We start from the raw sequence: 22618 nt of genomic DNA, 5'->3' as shown, positions 1-22618 counted from the left end.
ATCGTAGTATTAGTCTTGGGAATTGTGCGAATTTGTTGTCGTCGCCACGGCATTTTGAATAGGAATAATCAGTTTGCTGCCAAGAGCAGTGGTTTGGCATACACACATCTCGATCCACCTCCTTTGAATAGTAAATGCGATTGACGGGACATCAAGCAGCGTCTGGTCGTGATTTGGTGGGCATGATACTCATATTCGGCGTTGATCGTAAGACTGTAACCAAGGCCATTTGAAGTTGAGAATTGGGGGACGTTTTGTACTTTCACTATAAAATGCCCTTAAATATTGCAAAGTGGTACCTATGGCCTAGCTTGATAATTAAAAATTATTGAATTACTGAATATCTAGTTGGTTTCATAGTTTCCACTTAATAAGCAGCATGTTAGAATTCATACTGAATTCAAGCCCTTATATTTATGCATACAGATTTACCTCTCAGAAGATCCGTAAACGTACTAAATCTGAATGCATGGAAGTATTAGTACTTGGGAATTTATGGTCGATAATGATGTGGTTTTGAAATGATGTCCCGCTTTAGTGATGAAATACCATCCCATTACTGTTTCGACATTCTTTTTGAATATTTGCAGTAAAGATAGATAGAGTTTATTGAAAAAGTTGCTGTTTTAATGCTCTCCGCCTCTTGCATCTTACAATAATGAATGATCAGTTTTATTTATCTACAAGCGGTGCAGATGATTAGTAATTTTTATAACCTTCCGTACGTATGTGTGCGAGTACGGTCAAAAGTAAATTCGCGCAAGTTCGCATTGCGCAAATAGCGATTATTGCGTTGTTAAGGGGTCACCACCGTAGTTGTCGACGCTTCCGTCACACATGCGCGCGGACACCCTCTCGGTGCTATTTCCATGAGCCATTCAGAGTCGGATAGCCTCATCTGAATGACCAATCACACACGAGTGTCTCTAAGTCCGCAACCCGACAACCGATAAGGCCATTTAGGCAGAAGAGGAGTCTTATGCCGCAGGACCCGGATGATTTTTCGAGTTCGTGATCCTCCAACCAGCAATACTTCTGTTTGTGCACAATCAACGTCTCAAAAGCCCACCAACAATCAGCGAAGTCCCACTCCCGAGGCCTCAGAAGCTGAGCTTGAGTCAATCGAGGCAGCACAAGTCGATCCTACCAGGGCAATCGGTAGGAAACGGTATGAGAAGTTACGACCACAGTTGAGTTATATTGAAACGACTGAAGATCCCTTTGAAGAAATTGTTATCCGTGCCGAAACCTATTTTCCTGGTCTAACAAACATCGTGAGGGATCAGTCAAGTAGCTATATTGTGGAACAGGCCAAATACGAACCTCCACTTTCTCTTCCTTCTGAACAGCACCCACTTTCACAATCCAGACAACAGATCCCAGCGAATAGTTCTGCCATTCGTCAAAACCCCTTCAACACATCCATCTCAAAGAGCAAGCGTCAGGGAGAGGAGGAACTTGATCGGCGGATCATGATGTATTCTCGCGCAAATCGCAATCCGAACACTTGCTACGCCCATAATTTCCACCAGGACTCGCACCAACAGAGTTCTCCAGTCCACCAGGTCATGCATCATGGAAATTACTACGCTCAACAATCCATGGCCAACAACTTCCAGCCTCCATTCACGTTCGAATCAGACGTGGATGAAAGGACAACCTACGACTACCGTGACTTTCAGGCGGCGCGTCAAAAATTCGAGCAGCATGGATCACTCGGTCAGACATTGGTGCCCGCTCCGAGAAACTCCCCTCCGACGTCTTGATATTCGACCGCAGCATTCAATCGTCGGCACAGTTATGTCTAGTGGACCAAGTGAGAGTACATTCAGTGTTGGCGGGGTGGGACGCATCTGCCAGATGAACGCTTCCAGCAACCATCACCCCCCGCCCTTCCAGAACCCCTTGAATCCCCAGCATTCGCTGAATCAGGAGAGTAGTGCTCTTGTCAGACGTGAATCGCACAATCCCTTTTCGAGGGAATGTGGCTGCGGTCCGGGAACTGGTTGTGGGGTCCTGCCCGACACACCAATTCACCGAGACCAAGGTAACCAACGAGAAGCCATCAAAAAGTACCTCGTCTCCGAGGAGGTCGGACCGGGAGGGGTGAAGAGTGTTTTCAGCTTTCCGGACGGCATGGAGCCAAGCGATCTGACGCTTTTGCGTGCTGCGATCTCAGCCAACCAGCCAAAAGACGCCTTCATACCGGAGGACAATGACGACTTAGAAGAACAACTAAATCGTCAGCTTGAGAAGGCTTGCGTTGATTCGCGAAGTCTGCAGTCGGTGTCCAATCAAGCATCACAGCGATTACAATCGCAGACGTCAATGCCTATCCAGCACATCCAGACTGTCAGCCACGCCTCCGGCGCAAACGTAATTCGAGGTGGTGGTGGTGGTGGTGGTGGTGGTGGTGGGGATTTGATGCATATGGTGGTTCAGCATCACCACCATCAGCGACCTAACATCACTAAGACGGGGGATCGAGATACACAGGCCTTGTCGAACAGCAGAGCTGAAAACCCACTTGACACTCTGATATACAACGGAATCAGTAACGACTTTGTTGGACCTAATAGTCCGGGTCAGCTACCAGTTTTCTCCGGCTATCCTATATATCACCGTCACCACTGTCAGCTACAACCCAACACTGCCACCGCCACCACCACTAACAGCAGCAACAGTTGGCGCATCTCTCCGGCGCACCAGCAGCAGGGAGTGCAGGGGAACTACCAAGCCCGCACCATGTACAACTCATCGAGGTTCGATCCAATGTCAACGGGAACAGGCCGAGGCCAAACTCAACCGACGCATTTCACCACGGATAGTCGATTCATGATGGGATGACGCATAGGAGTCAATTAAAGCGACCATTTAATTCGACTTTATCTATTTACTAACATTACCAATGCTTGTTACTTCCACAACTCGTTTACTACTATTCCACTATACATAGACAACTGCCTTTAGTGTTGCAGCAAGATTATCATAAAAAAAAATATTGCAGGTAAAGAAACGCATCTTGTTTCGTGATTAGTTAAAGCTAACATAAAGTGTCCAACTAGTGGCACTTTTATCAAAACATTACTTTTCGCTAAAATGTTTCGGTAATGTGCAGTACCAAAAAGGCAAAACTCCTAGCATGAAGAGATTTAATGAATTTGAATAAGTGCTTTTACAGGAACAGTCTAAACACGGATACCAATCACTTGGTAATTATCATGGTCTTGCTGTTGAGGCAGTTCAACCTTTGATTGAGTGCTTCCAAACTAAAAGATACTGATTTAGACATACCTTTAAAATTCTAATATAATTAGCATTTGACCTAGCTACAAGTATGAATTTAAGAAAACCGATCAATTCGTATTTGATTTGCCTTAATTATTCTATTTTTAGTAGCTTCTCAATATGCCCTTCATAAACATTGGACGAAAAAATATTGACTTCTAGGGGAGGAAAACGGATCCCCCATTTCAAATTTAACTTTTGCTTACTTAAGCTAAGCAATGTGGGTACTTTGATTTCACTGGGTTGTTTTCCACTACGGCATGGCATCCGAGCTAGCACATGTTCTCCTCCATACTTTGGGTTATTACGACTTCAGGTGAGACTTAAGGAGAAATACGCAAAGACTTCCCCTAGACTGTCAAAAGAATGTGATGTGATTAAAAATTGAGCAACATATTTAGAAAAAGGCAGATACGAACGCTACTTAGGGCCTCCATATCATCATAAAAGCGACTTAACTAAAATTTTTAGAAACACGGTAATATAAATGGCGTATGGTGCCAATTTATTACTTGCCTGGCGTATCCGTAGCCTTCCGGCCATTCTATACGTTAAAACTGGTTCTTCATTCTGGTGAGACACATTTTGACAGTTTTCTACACTATCGTGCTAAACGTAAATGTCAGCATTTACAATTTGCGCAAAATCTACAATGAAGAAATAATGAATTAACTAATAGTATTATGGCAATTACGTATTGAATAAAAATTTGGAGCCCATCTGATTTCATTTATTCTGCTTTGTTATGGCAATAGTGAATAGATACCGGAATACGTTGGTTGTCTCATTAATTGTCGGTTTTGCCAGAGGGTTACTTTTGTGCCTTAGCGATTGCGTCTTCACCAGGTGGGCTGGCCTCCAAGAAATGCCAGTAGCAGTAATACTTTCTGTATGTCAAATATTGATATTCTGCCTAAGTGTTACGTCTTTTTTCACCTTTGGTGAAGTATCGGGGTGCTGCAGGCATATTTAATGAAAATTTAGTTCAAGAGTCAAATCTATCAGTTGTTTCTGAAACACTGAAGTACGTTTCATAACCTTCCGTATTATGCAGATATTGTTCGGTGGTATGTAATTTAAAGTAAGTCCCTGTAATTTTGTTATATATGCAGATATTTTCTGATGCTCGGATAAATTTATTTTGGAAATTTAGGTTTGAGTTGACTTTTGACGATTTGTTTAAGTGCTTGGGACTTTGGTGAGGCAGAGAGTGCGGGTCCAGTAAACTATAGCTGCTTCTTCATTTGAATTGTTTTGGCTTTTTCATGGCTGATAGGAGTATATACTACTCGGATAAGTATTATGACGACGTTTACGAATACCGGTACGTCAGTTCTCGATCTTTTTGTCTGGATTTATTGGCTGCTGTTTGTAATACTTCGGTGAAAAAGGGGTTGGCACAACTCTTAAGTATGTTTTTACTCTCAACGGTTGCTCCACATCAGTTCACCGCTAACGTATACATGCGGATTATTTTGTCTTAAGGCACGTCCATTTGCCAAAGGAATTGGTTAGCAGAATTCCGAAACATCGTCTAATGACAGAGCGGGAATGGCGCGCACTGGGGATTCAACAATCCGTCGGATGGGTTCACTACATGATTCATGAACCAGAACCACACGTCATCCTCTTTCGTCGTCCCCGTACGGATGTTCAGCCTACATCTGAGAATGTGCTTTCTGAGCCTAATCCTCAGCACGCGTAGGTGTTCTCTAATGGTGTTTTAATAAAGTAAATTTTTTGCTAAACAGCACCACTTTTTTTCGAAGATTTGGTGGGAGGTCTTATTTTATCTTCTATTCTGAATTTTGGCTCTGGTGGTTCTATTATCCTGCTCGCATCTGGCCGTTCATGCTCTCGCGACGGTACTCCTGATATTTCTGAAGTGGTGGTAGGTTTCTTGGCGATTGTTTCGCATTGGGACGTTGGTGGCGGTGTATGTGGCTTCCGGCCTCGAATTACCTGTTGAGCTTGCTCGTAAAATTTGTGTATTCGTTTTGGTAAGTATGCCTATGGCCTGCGTTTAGTGATATGAAGGAGAGGGACGTTTGATCCTTGATTACTTGGCCCACCTTGAGGCAGTACTGTAAATGTCTGTACTTCATATTGTTCGTGTGGTTCACAGGTGGGCTGTGGGTTCCGTCTTGGAAATTCGTGTAGATATTCCCGCTGGATCATTTAGATATTATTGGTTAGCGATTGGTGCATTTGCTACGGGGTCGTGTGTATACGATGCGTTCTTTATTGGTTTACGACAAATGGTTGAACCAACTTGTCGCAAACTGCTTATTTGAGACAGAAATGGCGCAAGAGGTGTAAGTTGCTCTAGGTCTGTGGACAACTGCATTTTTATCTTCGGGGGGCATCCCTATGTATACCGTAAAACACCTGTGCCGTGGTTGATTACCCTCTACGACTGGTGTTGAATGCTAGTAATTTCCTATGCAGTTACATGTGGTTATTTTGTTAGCCTTTCGTGCAGAAAACACCTCTGTGAACCTTTCAGGAGTGAGTGATATAGTTTTGTACTTAAGTTAAGCTAAACAGAATGCCTTTTTATCACCACAAAATCATCAATCTTCAGGGTTTCTGGACCTCGGAAATGCATTTGCTTGACATCTATCAATCTTTCAGAGAGGTTTTCATTCCCTTTAAAGCGGTCACAGTTCCAGTCTTTATCAATTTGACCATTAAGTTATCTGCGCTAAACTATTGCAAAGTGCCGATCCCATGGTGCCTACACCGGAGCCGCACATCACTCTTTTTCATCGTCCTCTTGGGAACACTCTTACCGCAGCGAGTGCTGCCAGCGCTGCACTATTACTATATTATTATTATATGTCTGAGTGGTATTAACGTCTTAAATCCTTTTATAATTATGGACTACTGAAGTTAATTCTCTGCATTTTTTATTCAAAGGCCCATTTTCGGTAGTAGCATGGTTAACAAATTAATTACGAGTACTTTGACGGAAAAATTGAAACAATTCGGGGGAAAGAGAATTGTTAAGGATTGAGATGGTGGGGTGGGGGTTCATTAGACACGAGCTCAGGAGCTGGAGTGAGTACGAACTTAGCTTAACCGTACAGTTTGATCACTGTTAGTTGCCTTAGTGGAAACATGGACATGAGAGCCAAATTCCAGATGCATTCTTGAGGGTACTGCCTCTTGTTTATGACATGGTAGCTTTCTAATACGTTCTACCAGTCATCGTCATCAAAAACACCATTAAGTTTCTCCTAACTGGACCCTACGAGTCTGCTAAAAGAAGCGTGTCTATTATGGAAATGGCGGTGACTAGTAGTTTGGCATCTGCTCAGGACAAGTGAGTCAAGTATTTTAGCAGCATTAGCTGGGCAACAAATGATGCAAAATCACTTCTAGGCTTAACTTGAACATCTAAACAGGCCTCTTGTGCGAGGAAGTGTACTCGACTGAGTGGTTTCAACTACAAGCATAATTTGCGGACTGAGTGCTCCTTTACTGGGAAGCATAGAAGACTGGTACTCAGTGATGAGTTCAAACCCGGTTCTAGTTCTACTTCACCGCAGTAGGAGTGATGAGGTAACATAGGCAAAACAAATTTGTGAACCACCACACCGAGTCTCAAATGATTTAGACAAAGATGCAACGAGTTTCGAAGAAAATAAGAGAAGCCCATTTAAACAAACCGGTATTGCTTTTATTCAATTTGCAATGAAAAAGGGGCGTACAAACAGGAAAAGGCATTGCATGTTATGTTCATCTACTCCTTGAAATGTCAAATCTACACTGACTTTCAACTTAACACTAACGTCACCTGAGTCTTAAGGGCGAATCAGCCGCCACAGACCAAATATTTTCCTATGCTAACGAAGTTTTACTGCTCAAGCCTAAGTAATGTAGGTCTACTCAAGCTACTAATATCGTGCGTCACTGTAATATGATAGTGGTTTATGCCTCGGTTCTGGTGAGGCGCCACTTTTGTACTTTGAATTAGCCCTCTTGCACCTCTCTAAGTGGGCTGCCCTTTCGGGCCATGCCAATGGCCCAAATAGCTTCTCTGCGCTGAATTATAAATTCTGCTCGAGTATTTTATCTTTTTTCGTCTTCAGGGAGTCTCAGGACACTACAGTATACGTCCTTTCATGCTACTTTGGCTTAGCACGAGAAAAGCGTTGAATATGGCCGTATAAATACATCTGTTAGGCTACAAGCGGCCTGGCTACGCCAACCACATGACTTAATGGATGCAAGTGACCCCTGAAGAGAAGGTTAGATTCAATCCTGCATGCTTTTACTATGCATGTCAAATAAAAGATACCCTTCCTTCCCTAATCTTCTCGCTCGAAGCATAGGAAACCAGAGGTGGAAGAGAGGAAAACGGAACTATTTATACGTATTGACGAAGTAGGTCAAACTTAAAACGCTTTTATACACAGTAGCTCACCAGCTACATTAATAAGGTCCAATAAAATAAGAAAAATTGGGCGTTATGGCCATCGCTGTATTGTAAAACTTGTAAGCTTCTTTGAAGGAAGGAAGGCTTGTCAACTTCTTTCATCAAACTACAAACATACGTTTAAATTCCAGAGCAAAAGATTGATCAGTAGATTTCACTGAGGCATTTTACATGGTAGTAGAAAGGGTTTGTATTGGCGAATAAATGGTATCCTAACAACAAAAAATTGGTCATTTTAAACACATATCATTTTTTATTAACTGATAAAACTTTGTTTAGATGGTTCAAGGTGTCATGACTAAAGGTCACTGAATTGTGGAAATGTGAAATGTGAATAAGTTTCTAAAATAATGACGCACGGTCTGGATTACATTCCATTATCCATACAAAATTTTCTGCTTTCTAATACTTGGTAAGATATGGCCTTTAATGATTGGCTGTAGTTCATTTGTACAGTCGAAGAGAACAAGGGACAATGTTTGTTTGGTATGTTGCTCACATTTTGCTATTAGCATAATTTCAACCATTCTAATGCCACCTATAATATGTCATCTGCTCTCTTTTGTGGCAACTAGCACAGACGAAAATCAAGGCCTTCTTTTTTTGAAGCTTAAACTAATAAGATTTCGAATGTTACATTTATTAGGTACATCTGTACTTAATATTACATCGAAAAAAATAGATTATGCACTCTCAATGCAATGCATTTTTGTATGTTCTAACAATAGTTTGGTCACGTTGATTATTAGTTTTTGTAATACACTAAACAACATTTTAACTACAACGTAGTTTAAGTGCGAAACCAGAAATTTTCTGCTTTTTTAAAGGAGTCATATTTTCTTGCCTTCATTTCATTTGTTTTTTAATACGCATACAGTACTCAATTTGTTCTAAAATTTTAAACGTATGTGATAGATTAGTGCAAGCTTTTTGCCTTAATTGCCCATAATCTGCTTTTTTGGTCATTGCTACGGCTTTGATCGTTATTACGCTGACATATACAAAGGTTCCGGCTTAAATAAACAAATCAATTGGGTCGCTAAGCAAGTCGTCTTATGGCTCACTTTTCTACTGTTGCTTTACTACCTTCTATCCCTATTTTTAAAAAATCACATTTAATAAACGTAATTTCTTAAAACCACGTGTATTAAATGGTTTAATTGACTTTATCACTAATTTTTAATAGTGGCAGATAGCTAGTGCCCTTCACCACGTTTAATGAAATAATCAAGACCCCTGTAAAGTACTTTTGATTCCGAAAATTCATCAGCTTATATTGACTGTTTGCACTTTGTATGGAATTTTGCCAAATTCATTGGCTTTATAAACCCCTCTGTATATGTAAGCTTTATTCTAATAATTTTAAACCGCATAATTTACCTTGACACATTTTAGAATTTTGAACGCGTACTTGTACAAAATATTTTGTATGGTCTTCCACCAAGTGTGTGCGAGTCAATACAATCAATCCCTCGATGGCATCTTGTAAGATTTGCACTGCCGCATGTGTTGCATTGTGCAGCTACAATGATCCGGCAGCGTTTGAAATCATCGCCTTCCACAGACGCTAAGGGACGAGGAAAAACACAGCTAGTCACTTGCACTCAGCGGCCACCTCTTAGGTTTGATCAGGCCGAAACTAAACTTCTATACACATTACAATGGCTTCTCCTTGATGCAGCATCGGAATGCGCTGATAATGACCCTAACTTTAAAGGTAAGCTCCACGGAATCTATTTGCTACCTACCAAAGAATGCTTTAGCCTTCACTACTAATTGCAACTTATAAGGATAGGTTTCAAAAAGTCATTTACATGGGCTTAAACAAAAAAATACAGAAAGTTATCGCTTACCTGTATCAATAAGAATCAAAGCAAGTAAATTTGGCCGATTTTTCATACACAAAAAGTATTCTTGCTTGGTTTGACCAATACCTGCCTGATTTTTGCGTAACAACTCAAAATTACACATTAAAGTCGAGGGGGAATTTCAAAACCATAAAGACTTTATACATTTATTGGAACCCTTGAGCAAATGTAAGCATTTGTTGTAAAAGGCATTAGAAGAGAAATATAGGATTTCAGCATTAGCACATGACTCAAGAATTGCCGTTATTTTGAAAAATGCAATGCAAAGCAGGGCAAATTCCACCAAAAAATTAAGAGCTCTGTTGGTGCTTTTAAATAATTTTTTATTTCAAGACACTTTGGGGAATGCGTTTAAATTAAATGCACTGATAGAGTATTTTCTTCAAAATCCATCAAAACGATTGTGATTGTGAAGACTAGTACTTTGCATTTCACAATAAGCTTGGGATTTTCGGCCTAATTAAGGTTTCTTTGAACAGAAAATCGTATCTCTTAGTGTTTCGTTCGATTTTTCGCAGCGGGATTTAATTAGCTAGATTTTGCGTTTTCAATCCACCTGCCCGCCTTAGGAATTACCCTCAGCCAAGTAAGACACAAACACACACAAACAGTAGGCCCTGCTCCCCTCATCTCTCCTCCTCTCCTCTTTCCCATTCAGTATTGCATCCAAATGCGCAATTTCAAGAATCATGTGCTTTGTTTTTTCCCCATATGCGTCCCCAGGCTTCCCCAGTAATCTGTTTCCATTAAACTAAAAATTAAAGCCTCATCAAAGATGGAAAACGCCTCACGAATATTTGAGAATCATTTTGGAATCTAACAGTTATGGTAGGGTTGCTAAAAATGGAAGTGATTACTAATGTCTTCTGTTTCCAACAAAAGTTAACGCTCAACGAGAGCGTGCCTACCTTCACGATCTCGCCAGCTTGCAGCTCTTCATCTACTTATTTGCGCCTGTCCTGGAACGCCTCAAATGTGAAGATTTTGATACCTTGAAGTTGGAGTCAGGTCTTCGGCTATGGGCTCCTCTGATACTTCACAGGCAGCCCTATGAAGGCTCCTTTCCCGTGCCCGTTAAAACACCCTCTGGACAATTTGATGAGGAGGTGAATGTAAACCCCCTGCGGAGTTACGTAGACCAATTTGGCCCCCTACCCACCGTCTTCCAGCGTCCTGGTGAGGGACTCATAGAGGAGGACGAGCTAGGGGGACTGGAGGCGGTGAGCGGTGTGAGTAGACAGGTGCCTCACTCGATCACACCTTTCTATCCCACTTCTCCAAATCTGAAAATTCCCAACGCCGAGTCCTCAGATGAGGTAGTGTGCCTCTGTTCAATCAGTTCTATTTAACTCTGTTCTTCATTGTCCACTGTTTGCATCATGCGTTGTAATATTGTCAGTTGAAACAGGAGTTCGACCGAGTCGAATCGATTTCTTACCTTAGTAATGATACTATGCTAAAAAAATTAATGAAACCATATCGTAAAACTGGGATACTTACCAAAAAGTCTTTTCTTTTAATTCATATTTTTTGGCACGGGCACTACATTTCCTTATTGAAATAGTTTCAATTATATCGAAAAAATTCCTCCCAAACTATCGTGCTGGAAGCATTTACAACAGTTAAATAGCCCTCCTGATGGCTAATTGAAATGGCTTGAATTTTATGCTGCTTTGTTCTAAATTTCTCATTTTTATCAGCAATAGCTTGCTTACATTCGTTATGACGTTCGTTACCACGTAACACTACTTTGAAACATGGTAGACTAGAAAACTAAAAGTTTTAAAATAAAGGCAGTAAAACTGTAAGATCCATTGAGATCATTTGTTCCGCCTTATTACAGAAGGGGCACAAGTAGGTTTACTCGAAATTTTAGGTTTCCACTTAAGCAAGAAATTAAGGTGAATGAGAGTAACCATCATGGACTGAATACCGCGGCAACTATGACTAAGCAAAACTGAAATTCGTCATGGTTACTACTTTTGTATTGTAATAAGGGAAATGCAGTGAAGATATCGTTATTTTTAAACGATTGAGGTCTAAAATTGCATACGTCTCATGCATCGGCAATAAGTTTTACATAAGCAGCAGCAGTTAAAAACAAGCTAGTTTAAACAGATTTTATTGTCACATTTGCAGCACATTCCCCTTTTCGTACTTTGGCGTAGAAAGATGAGTGAAGCTCTCCTGCTAATCAAATCAGTATGACTTAAAATGGGCTGAGATCTCATTCTTCTAATAATATCAAGGAATTTTTATCCTTGATAGTATTGTTGTGTCATGCATGATAAAGTTTTAGATCGTCCTGATCGCTTCATGCTTAAAAGGGGAGGAGAGGTACAAGTCAACTAGCTTAAGACTTGGGACCTAAATTAAAAGCCTGGAGCACTGAGGCCTACCTCCCCTACAGTCAAAAATACACCTGTCTACTGGGTGAAAAGGCAAACAAGTACACGCAGACGGAATGCACAGTCAGTCACTTTGACAGCTGCTTATCTCTCATTGGTTTATTACTAATCACTTTTGAAGCAAACATACCTCCACAAACAGTCATCGACAACCTCACTCTACTCTCCCCATTCTTACAATAACCTCGACGCAAATCCTATATAGAATGTCAAAAATAAGCTGTGTTTATGCTGCATAGTCCATTTTGTATTGTTAAATCTTCAAAAACACTGCTTTGGGACTCAGTTTTGTATTAGAGTCTAAAAGACGACACTAAAATGAGCTTTGTTACTGTGCAGGTAGGACAACCACTGCTGTATACTTTTTGAGAAGTGGAATTAGATCGGTTCTGAATGCTGAATGCTGAAATGATAACTTCCCGTGATAATCCACAGGTTTTTTGACAAGCACTGCGAATCTGCTTATAATTTCATTGATATTCTTGTAAACTAGAAACAACTTATTTGAACTGGCCAGGAAAGTAGCATTCACAAATTATTTTATTAAAAAACATAAACAAGGATTAATGATGTTGTAAACCAATATCATAGACTCATCTAATACCCTCACAGAACCTATTAATGAATCAATTTATTATACACCTGAGTACAGGTACTACTACTAACAGGAGCATGAATTTGTCTATTGAAGGATTCAGCATGTTACAATCGGCATTCTGTGTCAATCAGCGCGAGTGCGCTGAAGCAAAGTCATAATCGTCCAGTGGTCCCAATGGCCCGCCTTAATGATATCTGTCCAGTCAGCCTGAAGGATACCGACTCCGAGGAATCGAAGTCGAACCGCTCTGAGAGTTTTACAATTGGTCGGAGCTATTTGGTGGGTATCGTATCATGCTTTCTACACAAAAAACTTGCGTCTGCTTGACAGCTTTGTAGAATACACAACAGACGATAATCTGTTTATATTTTAAACAAACTGATAGTTCTTTGACCATTATTCCCTTTGTAGGAGCAAACACTGGAGGAGCAAATAGAGTCATTGACCCAGACGGTGTTGAAGGAGGCGATGGCGACAGATACTGTGCTGGCGAGTCACTGCGACCTGGCAGTGATGCGATGCCTCTTCTCGCCAGAGTGGTCTGAAGCGGGTGCAGTGTGGGCGCTGCGCTACTTAGAGCGGCGTCTCATGCTGCTTCGCCATGAGCGTCGACGTGAGAGGGCCGAGGCGAGAGCGCATTCGCGGTTTCAGCGTCTCCGTGCCACTCTTCCCGAGGCCTTCTTCGCCGCCGCCGATGCTGTCACTGGCCAGGCCGCCGATCTCAGAGTACTGCGCAGTCTCTCCATGCCCCAACTCGCGCCTCCCCATCACTATCCTTCCTTCGAAACCTCTACTATCACTGCTACGCCAGCCAGCCAGCCTCACATCACCGGCTCAGCTTCAATAGCCACCGCGGCCACTGACATCACTGACGAAGGTGACAATGGAGAACGCCACAGTGCTGACGGTAAGAAGGATGCCATTTTCAACTAAACTAAGAGGCAGTCTCTTCCCAACTTTCTTTTAGAGCTGAAACGACAAGCCAAATTTACAGAATATTACTTTATTCATTCTCATTTGCCTCCATAAAGTTTTACACCAGCGATAGGCTCTGAAATGAGTAGTACTTGAGATTCCTATTTTTGGATCTTTTAAATTTTAATATTGCCTCGCATAGCAATAGTAAGATATCTGATCAACAATGTTGCGTTCCAATATTTTGTCAACCGCAAAATTTACTTCGAAAAAATGAAATAATGTCAAGAGAAATGAATGTAAATTTAATCTGTATTTAAAGTGATGCTTTCTGCTCGTGAATGTATTTAGAATAATTAAAATACGACCTTTTAACTAAAGTGCCTATCATTCTTTTACCACCATTTACAACCTGTCATTTACGGCCCACTGTCTTTAGTCAAATCCTCATCAGGGCTGCATGATTACACCAAAAACCTCAAAGATCTATGATTTAGTTTTGTATTCTTCCCTTTTACCACAAAAAACACCTAGTACACCTACACTCCTTACTTGAATTGCCAGAAAAGTGGTGAATACGCTTTCTCTAATATCATGCCCAGGACGCCGAAAAATATTTGTCGTTGATGGTACTGGAGGTGATGAGAAGCAGTCCACGAGCATGTCGCAGAATACCTCCAGTTTTGACCAGCAGTCATCTAACACAGAGAGCCAGCCAGTGTCGATTGTACCAGCTAGCCAGCTCCGAGAGCCTACAACGCTGCCAACGCTGCACCACTTCTCGAGTGACCCACCCACTTCTCAGGCACGCTTCGTCACCAGCGATGCCATCGTCACCTCTTCCCCTGGTACTTTCTATAAACGTAAACAGACACCCAAATCCTCACTAGAGTCGAGCAAAACTATCAAAAAAATGGGTGTCTTTGAGATCAAAGTAAGTCGAAGCAAACGAAGCAAGAAATATGCACTACTTACAGCTCCTATACACCCCACTCTGTTGGACTTCCTGATATAATATCCCGCTCGTTACTTTTCTAAGATTTCCTCCATACATTTAATCTATTTTCGTGGCATAAAGTTGTGGCTCTCGGTTGAAGCACCCAACTGCTGAATCCAATGGTAACCGTTTTTTCTTACAATCAATAGGACCGTCGATCCCGCCATGGCAAGGGAAAACTTGACTTGGGGCACACGAATTACCTTGGAAGTAATAGTAAGTGGTGGGGTTTCTATTCGAGCTAAACTGACTACAAAGTTTCAAGCATAAATTAGGAATACTGCAAAACCAAACCGATGGTGGCACTGAAACAGTCAAGTGTATAATAACCCCATTACTGCTTTATTTCGTTTAAAAATGGTATGATAACGCTACACGAAGCACAAATGGATGAAAAAAGACATAACAGTTATAACTTAAGTGAATTTTGATTTGGTGAAACGCAATTTATGTTCTGTACTTAGTACCGCGAAGCTTAAAGATACCAAGAAATGGTTTAATGAAGAGGCTAACACAAAATGTCATTGTTCTGTCTACTCATCAAAGTATGACCCTGCTTTTAAACATCCTCACAATATGCACTTGGTTTTGTGATTTGAAAAAAATAGTTGACAAGAGGTACATGAATTAAAGATATTTAAGGAAATATTGCATTAGAGTTATGCCCGACTAAGAAAAACTCATTTTATGTAAGAGATAAATTGATGGAGTTTACAATTTATTATACTAAGGTGAATCCTATTTTAATCGTCCAAAGAAGCAAGTAGTTGTAACCTGATTTTCCTTCGACCGTTTAGTTGCAAAGTCGTTTCATCATTTGATGGCAGTGTCAACGTTTCTCATGGAGCCCACCTTATTATCTGCATTTTAGAGAGTAGCATTCCATCACAGGGTAAGAGGACAAGTTTTACCTGGTTCCTTTCAAAGAATCCACCATCACAGAACAAGAGTGTATCACTCAATTATTAGTTCAGGGATGAGCATTTTTAAACGCACACAAAAGATTAAAAAACATGACAAAAACGGCTGTCACACGTTACCACAATTTGTGGGAGGGCCCCACCAAACCAATGCGTTAGGCTAGAAGATTTGCAAAGGGTCTGAATTTGTCCATTCTTGTCAGCTTATTCAAACTCTCAATCAATTTTTTGAGAACATTTTTGGAATGAATGTACTCCAACGGTACCGATAAGATCAAATCGTGATTTTCTCGAGTGAGACATTAACAAGTGCTGAACTATGTAAAAATGCCAATCATCCACGGAACATGAGTATGCATAGGTTAATTCACACCACTTTAACACTTTCAAACTAAAGTGGATTTTGAAAATATACCAGTATGTCAAATAAGTGTTTGTTATTTTTGGATTATTATTTTTTTCAAAAGAGTAAAAGAGTGGGCTCACTCAAGTATTCAGAAAGACTTATTACGCTGAAAATGAACTTGCGGTTTTAAACAACTTTCGACATTGGTGTTATACTTGCCCTATTATACCACTGTTGTTAACGATCTCGAGTGCGATATTATAAAAATACATTCCATGAGGTAGCGTAATGCAAACCGTTGAGTTGCATGATTGGAGAATGTGGAGAATTGGAACAACTTATTTGCAAACGGTGTCAGAAAGAAAACAACAAAATTATCCATGCATATCGGTAATTTTTGTTCAGCGTTGACGGTCGGCTATTTTTCTGTAATGATAATGTATGTGCTGCTGTCGTTAACTGTAACTGAGCCAGGTAGATGAGTGTTGTATTTTTTTACACAAGACCTGGATGAGCCGACACTTTCAAAGCCGCTCTCTGATGAATCCATACCGGAAGACCACTCGGGATTTCTCACAGTGCCATCGACCGACACCAAGCAGATGGATACCGCTAGCGGTAGTATTTTACGCAGATCCAATCGGACGCCTCTTTCGCCCAAATCTGTTGCCGATCTCATCGATTTGCGCGACGGCCGACCGCTCTTCTCGAAAACGAAATCACAGATCTCACTCAACGAGGCCCGCTTTTTTGGCAGTGACGTAACTGTGAATTTGGACGAGGTTACGGACAGCCAAAATTCCATCGATGCTGGCTCGGTGAATTTTGACTTGGGCTTTGGATTTCTGCTCCATCGATGTCATTCAGACACCAACATCACCTACAACAGTGTGCAGCAGGTACAGATTATAGTTATTTTGTAAAAAAACAACGCAAAGCACAAACAATTACTTAATTAAACCAAATATATACAGAAGCAAACAAAAGCTCTAACAGGTTTGGGGATATGCTGTCGAGGTCATTCACTGCATAACCTTAGTAATTCACCCTATATTTAGGAAATATCCATTGTCAAGTAACCATTATCTTTGTTGCACGTGCCTGCGGTGTTGAAGATGTGATGCTCATGTGGGAAATTACTCATTTCTACTTAAAGTAATTTCAAAATAATTAAACTCCTATGAAAATTTAGTGAAAAAAAAATCCAAAGTGCTGTTATGAGGTTTCTCATCGTCCTCTGGAAATCGGAATGTTTGACTAACAATCCCATAGCCTTAAATTGTGCATAGGCAGAGCAGTTACTTGGATTTTTGGAAGCTATTTACAACTGGCGAACAAAACAAATTTATGCTAATTTTGATTTGCGTAGGAGCACTTAACTGAAAGTATTCTACTTTACCTAAAAGTGGAGTAATATACACAAGGAGGATTTTTTTGCATTTGATGGCGGAATGTCGCATAGGCATTGTTGCAAATATTAACTGTCTAGCAAACTTTAAAAGCCTCTCATGGTTCGACAACAGCACAGCCTCACTTTAGAATGATTTTTGTGCCTACCTTTAGAACCTATTCATTTCGTTAGTAAATCGCAGTATGCACCAACATATGGCAAATATAACTTGCCATTTTGGCTCATATTTAATTTTTATTTAAATGACGTGTTGTCATTCGTCATGAAAAGTAAACGCTATTTGAGCCTGAAAGTTAATGAGACACAATACATTGGGACAAGGAGGTAGCCTTATTACTAGCAACCTTTTGCTCAGGAGATTGGCGTGAAGACGATAGGTCATATTGGCGTTAGTTGTGACGAAATTTCGAAAAAGGTGACAATAAAGTTGCAAAAATATCTATTTGGTTCTCATGTTCACGAGCCGTAAACATGATGTGTTTGACCAATTATTTAACTTTAACCCTTTGTGCATCAAATCGAAAAGTGGCTACTGTTTTAGCATACATTTGTTCGTAAGGCACTTTCAAATTCTGATTGTATCCTATGCTGCTGGTAAAATTATGTATGTTTTGTTTTGAGATCGACGAAGTAACCGGGTCTAACCATTACATCAAGAGGGATGGCCAAATAAATTGCGCCACATTACTGCGCGGTCTCTATTGGGTTTGCAACCTTCAAAGTTCCATTCGCGTGGGCGAGCATCTATTGAAGAACGTCTACTGCCTCATTGACCTGTGCGCTCTGACCTGGAAGAAACCCAAGTCCAAGAAGCAGTCGAAGCCGCGGCAATGCTATCGCCAATCGCACGAAGACTCCACTCACTCCTCAGTGACACGAGTGGGTAGACGTACTTACGGTCGCCACGGTCCACATGCACGTAGCAAATCTGTTGCTATCCTCGGACTCCAACCGGGACTTAACTATACGTCGGGCTACGGTGGTAGGGCTTCCCACGTTCCTTCACGCGGCTCCTCGATTATCACTCACGACGACATTGGCAGTGTGGAGAAGCTCGTCAAGGTTAACAGTAGTGGACGTTTGACACCATTCGGTCGAATCCGTAACCGGCGCCAAATACCCGTCGATGATGGTGGCGAGCGCTCAGCAGAGATGAGCTCGGATGAAGAGAACAGTGCGACAAGGAGCGTTCGGGTTCAGCAAATGCACTCCAACTTCCGCAAATCTGATAAATACCTCAACGTGGACTCCACAGCGTCGACTCAAGTGCGGTTTCAGTCTCGAAAACAGATCCCCACAAGACAATCGAATAACTATTCGTTTCGACGCGGTGGTGAGATTCCGGCTTGTGAACCAACACGCCTCTTGCCAAACAGGCTTCGTATTGTGGACAAGCGACCACAAAGGAAGGTCAGAACAGGGGAGAATACCACTCTACAGGAAAAAACACCGGCTATGCTGGCTGAGGAGCAACAGCAGGCGACTATCAACTTTGGTCTGATTATGGAAATTCTTGTCAAGTAAGTAATCAATGTCGGTCGTGGAATAGTAGTATGGTTAAGTATTGGGTAATAAGCATCCGAACCTCGCAAATAAATCGAGACAAAGCAGGACTAAGTCTTCATTAGTATGTTTAACTCCTCATTTTAATAAATCACCGTGAATCTTCCAAGCTATTTATCCTACGTTTTGAATTTGTTATGGTAATCAGCGTAGTTGCGGGAACTTATTTTGACTACTAATGGCCGAGTGCACTTGGATCAGAAAGAAAGGGATGTGTGTAGTACAATAATTCAAAACAGAATTGTTTCCATGGTTAATGGTGCATAGCACAAGAAAACCTCAAGTGCGTTTTCAACGCAAAATTGTCGCATACTTATTGGCAGGATAAATGCTAAGTAAATCAAGCACACCGTATCCGAGCGATGAAATAAAACTAGCTTTAACTTTCATAATTGATGCAAAAACTACGGAGGCAGTTGGCACCTGTGCATGAGAGCCACCTCTAAAGGCAAAATAGAACTTATGTTATTCAAAAGTGGCTCATTGAAGAGGGTCTCATTTCAAGACGAACAGATTACGTTCAAATTTCATTGTTTTACTTTCAAAATGTTAAACAAAGTGATTTTCGTTTTAAAACTACGTAGTGGAGTAGCGTATTGGAAATATTTTTTTTAAATATCCACCCCCTTTGCCTAAAATATACACTTCACAGGGTTCTTAAGTTCAAGCTTTTATGCGTCTTTAATTCAAAGCTAATTGCTGTTCATCTGCATTACACTTCTGAGGCAATGGAAATTCACCCTTGGGAACAAAACTAGGGCAAATGTTTTGACAAAAGTAAACACTGAGGCAACTGATGCTAAACTCGTTGCCGACCTGCAACTATGTTTCAGTCTACCAGTTGTTCTTCCCAGTCCAACTATTTGGGACTGCGGGAGAAAGGCGACAATGTTATTTGATTATAAGGTTGTAGTCAAAGTAACCACTTCGCTGTAGTCATTTCGGAGGCATTTCGATGAATCATTATCATTGTACCGTAAAAATTACAACTAGGAGTATCTACTAATCGGTTTCAAATGCTATATCTCATTTGCAAACATGATCTCAATTTTCCTCTCTAAAGTGGAAAATCAACTGTAAACAAAGAACCTACAGTGGGTTGGAGACTCACCGCAACTTTACATCCTTCTTTAACGCAGAATAATTCGAGTATTAGGTTGCTCCCACGGCCATCCAAATGTGTGCGGCAGCGGTGGCGGCGGAGGGCTGAGAAGCACGACAAGCGGATTGGGGTACCCCGATAATCAGGCAGGCGCGGTGACGGCGATGCTGCGTCGACACGCCCACGAGTGTCTGCTGCGCATGTTCCACGCAAACAAGAGCCTCTTCTACTGCTTCTTCTCGCGCCTCATTGCTGCTGTACCCATCACTGAGTTGATGGAGTTCCTTCATGGTCTCACCAGCTTCTGTCTTGATCCTGTCGTCCTCAATCCAACTAGATCTGGTTAGTATCATCTCTAATATTTCAGAATAGTAAGATTTTACGATATTTAAAGAACCGTAAGTAAAATAGTTTTGAAATAGTACTAAACGTTTCGTATTAAGTGCAAAATCAGGGAAGTTTGTGAAAATGAAGTGTACTAATAAGTATATCTTCAAAATAAGTATGACAGTGGCATAGTAGTCGAGTCTTAACAAACCTCTTAACTAATCAATCTTTTGAAATATTCCTTCCAAAAGGTGAATTGGCATGGGAAATAATAGACAAACTTAATCAGTGTAAATGATAATATTACTACAAATATTACCGATTGACAGGAGAAACAAATTCAGAGGAAATGCTGCGAAAGACAGTGCAAGGACTGGGCAGCGCTTCTTCGAATATACCTGCATTGAGCTGTTGAATCACTTTAAAAATACAGAAAAAAGGTGCAAAGAGCTTGCTCTATCTGCATAACTATAATGGAAAATGATGCAACAAAAGCTCTGGGAAAGTGTCTCAAAATGCTTTCATGCCCATCACTCGGGGCAAATTCTTCTGTTAGACGTCCGATGTGTAGGCAGAATCATGCAGTGTGTGCGCACGCAATGTGAAGATAGCAATCAAGAAAGGTGAATGTTGTCAAAAAGTTGGTGTTGTCTGAGGCTGAGGAGTGGGGGGAAAAGGAACAACGTTCAGTGTTAGCAACCGTTGCCATGGCCGAAGAAAATATCATTTTATTGTGCTGGTGTCTACATACACACATATACATATATCTGACTAATAAATGCTTATAAGTTTGCTTATATCGAAGAAAAGTAAATGAGTGGTTGCTGCGATCGGTTTGAATACGAGTTGATAGTTCACTACGTAACCGTTTAATTGATATCAAAGTTATGGTAATACCAGTAGATAAAGTTCAAGGCATCAAATCGGCTTTTCTCTACAGGAGTATGCGGTTACAACACATATTTTTGGAAATAATTTAAGATTGCAACCGAAAAGTTGAGAAGGAATTTGGACATGTACTCTGTGCAAATGTTCCATTTTCGCGTCTTTAATTTCTTCATAGGCAAATCTGAAAATGTACTTATGAATTATACGCAGCTCTTTTCCCCATCTAAAGCAACTACATAATTTCCTAGTTCACCACATGTATGTCCTTTCAATATGCCATAACATATTTTTAAATGCTCAGACAAACTTCTTCGTCTCTGCCTACCATATTAAAATTGCCCCGCTTAATAATCATCGAAACATTCCCACCACTTTCCACGATGATAATTACCTTCTTTGCTTGACTAAAATGCCCCTAACTTTGAGATTAAGTCGAGCTTGGCGATTTCTATAATTTTACCGCAGTCCGCTCAAACTTCGAGTCGGGAGAGGAAGCTGTGCAGAGCTAGTTGACAGGAAAGAACTGTCATTTGCCTTAGTGAAGTCAGCCTACTCCTAGTCCTCGAAAAAGTCCAATTTATGCACGAAAGATTTACGACTAAAGTGGAGAATTTCCCAAATCACACACTTTTGAATTGCTGACTCGACTGCAGGCCAAATTCAATCATTCCTTAAAACATTTCATCGGCATTTGCATGCTTTTTAAGTAACAAAGTAAGGTTTGATTTTAGTCAAAGATGATGTAGTATAAGGTTACAAATATTATCAATCAAAGTCCTTTCTCGCGTGAGGAGATTTTTCAAGTTCAAATATAATGGACAGTAGAATAGCGTCAAAGTTGAAACACCGCATTGGGCACGTGCATGAGTTAAGAACGACAGAACGCCAAATTTCATTATATACTACTTCGTTAACTGATTAAACAATTATCTAAAATGTTAGTGTTTCGTTATTTGATCGTGTCTACGCTGCGAGTCGGTCCTACCACGTATGCTCTTAGTGATACTTTAAAGCACAAGCTGAATCAAAATCCTGTCCAGAGCGCCCAACAATGAAAGTACTCTTAGGGAATTTACTTTAGCCACTAAAGTACAAAGTCACCGATAGTCTACTAAATGTGATTTCTTTCATTAAAAGCTCCAAAGCCCTCTGAATGAGCGGAAGTGTTCAATATATGATAGTTTTTCAGAAATTATTGCATGCATTTACAAAGTCATCATCACAAATAGGGCCCAATATGATTTCCTTCATTTCATTTAACGCCGATACACGACTAAGAACTGTGCTGTTCTCCATAACGACAAAAATTAACAGATCCTGAAACCCGTATAATTCGTGTGAATGGATGGCTAGAGCGAGACATACTAGCCTTGTCTTTGCCACTAAAGGTATCTTAAAGTTCCAAGAGTTGTGAAATTCGAAATGTAGCCCTGATTGAGACATTGAGAGTTCTTCAAAGACCTTAAAAAACCTAAAATAACTATGAATTCTGCTTCTGTTTTACAGTAGAAGACAAATCAGGAACAGATAAGCTTTCGTGATATCA

The 22618-nt window shown here is 40.7% G+C and overlaps 3 protein-coding genes across 3 annotated transcripts; all 3 read left to right on the top strand. All coding sequences in view use genetic code 11, as the record gives it.

Annotated features, from left to right (window-relative positions):
- Window positions 1-995: 995 nt before the first annotated feature.
- On the top strand, window positions 996-2847 carry EGR_00256 (hypothetical protein; the record flags this gene model as incomplete). The annotated part of the gene is made up of 2 exons (XM_024489505.1): window positions 996-1719; window positions 1745-2847. 2 exons carry the CDS (start codon window positions 996-998, stop codon window positions 2845-2847), a joined length of 1827 nt encoding a protein of 608 aa, XP_024356183.1.
- A 1706-nt stretch (window positions 2848-4553) lies between these two features.
- Window positions 4554-4993, top strand: EGR_00255 (Cyclin-dependent kinases regulatory subunit; the record flags this gene model as incomplete). The annotated part of the gene is made up of 2 exons (XM_024489504.1): window positions 4554-4612; window positions 4774-4993. The coding sequence occupies 2 exons, from the start codon at window positions 4554-4556 to the stop codon at window positions 4991-4993; spliced, it is 279 nt and encodes a 92-aa protein (XP_024356182.1).
- Window positions 4994-9256: 4263 nt separating this feature from the next.
- On the top strand, window positions 9257-22613 carry EGR_00254 (Protein unc-80; the record flags this gene model as incomplete). The annotated part of the gene is made up of 10 exons (XM_024489503.1): window positions 9257-9446; window positions 10480-10913; window positions 12697-12882; window positions 13015-13510; window positions 14121-14452; window positions 14665-14731; window positions 16286-16680; window positions 17814-18712; window positions 19895-20199; window positions 22579-22613. The coding sequence occupies 10 exons, from the start codon at window positions 9257-9259 to the stop codon at window positions 22611-22613; spliced, it is 3339 nt and encodes a 1112-aa protein (XP_024356181.1).
- Window positions 22614-22618: the final 5 nt, after the last annotated feature.

This window comes from Echinococcus granulosus (assembly GCF_000524195.1).
Source record: "Echinococcus granulosus chromosome Unknown EG_S00001, whole genome shotgun sequence".
Classification (NCBI taxonomy): Eukaryota; Metazoa; Platyhelminthes; class Cestoda; order Cyclophyllidea; family Taeniidae; genus Echinococcus; species Echinococcus granulosus.
The sequence above is the reverse complement of the archived record's forward strand: the minus strand, read 5'-3'. Positions and strand labels throughout refer to the sequence as shown.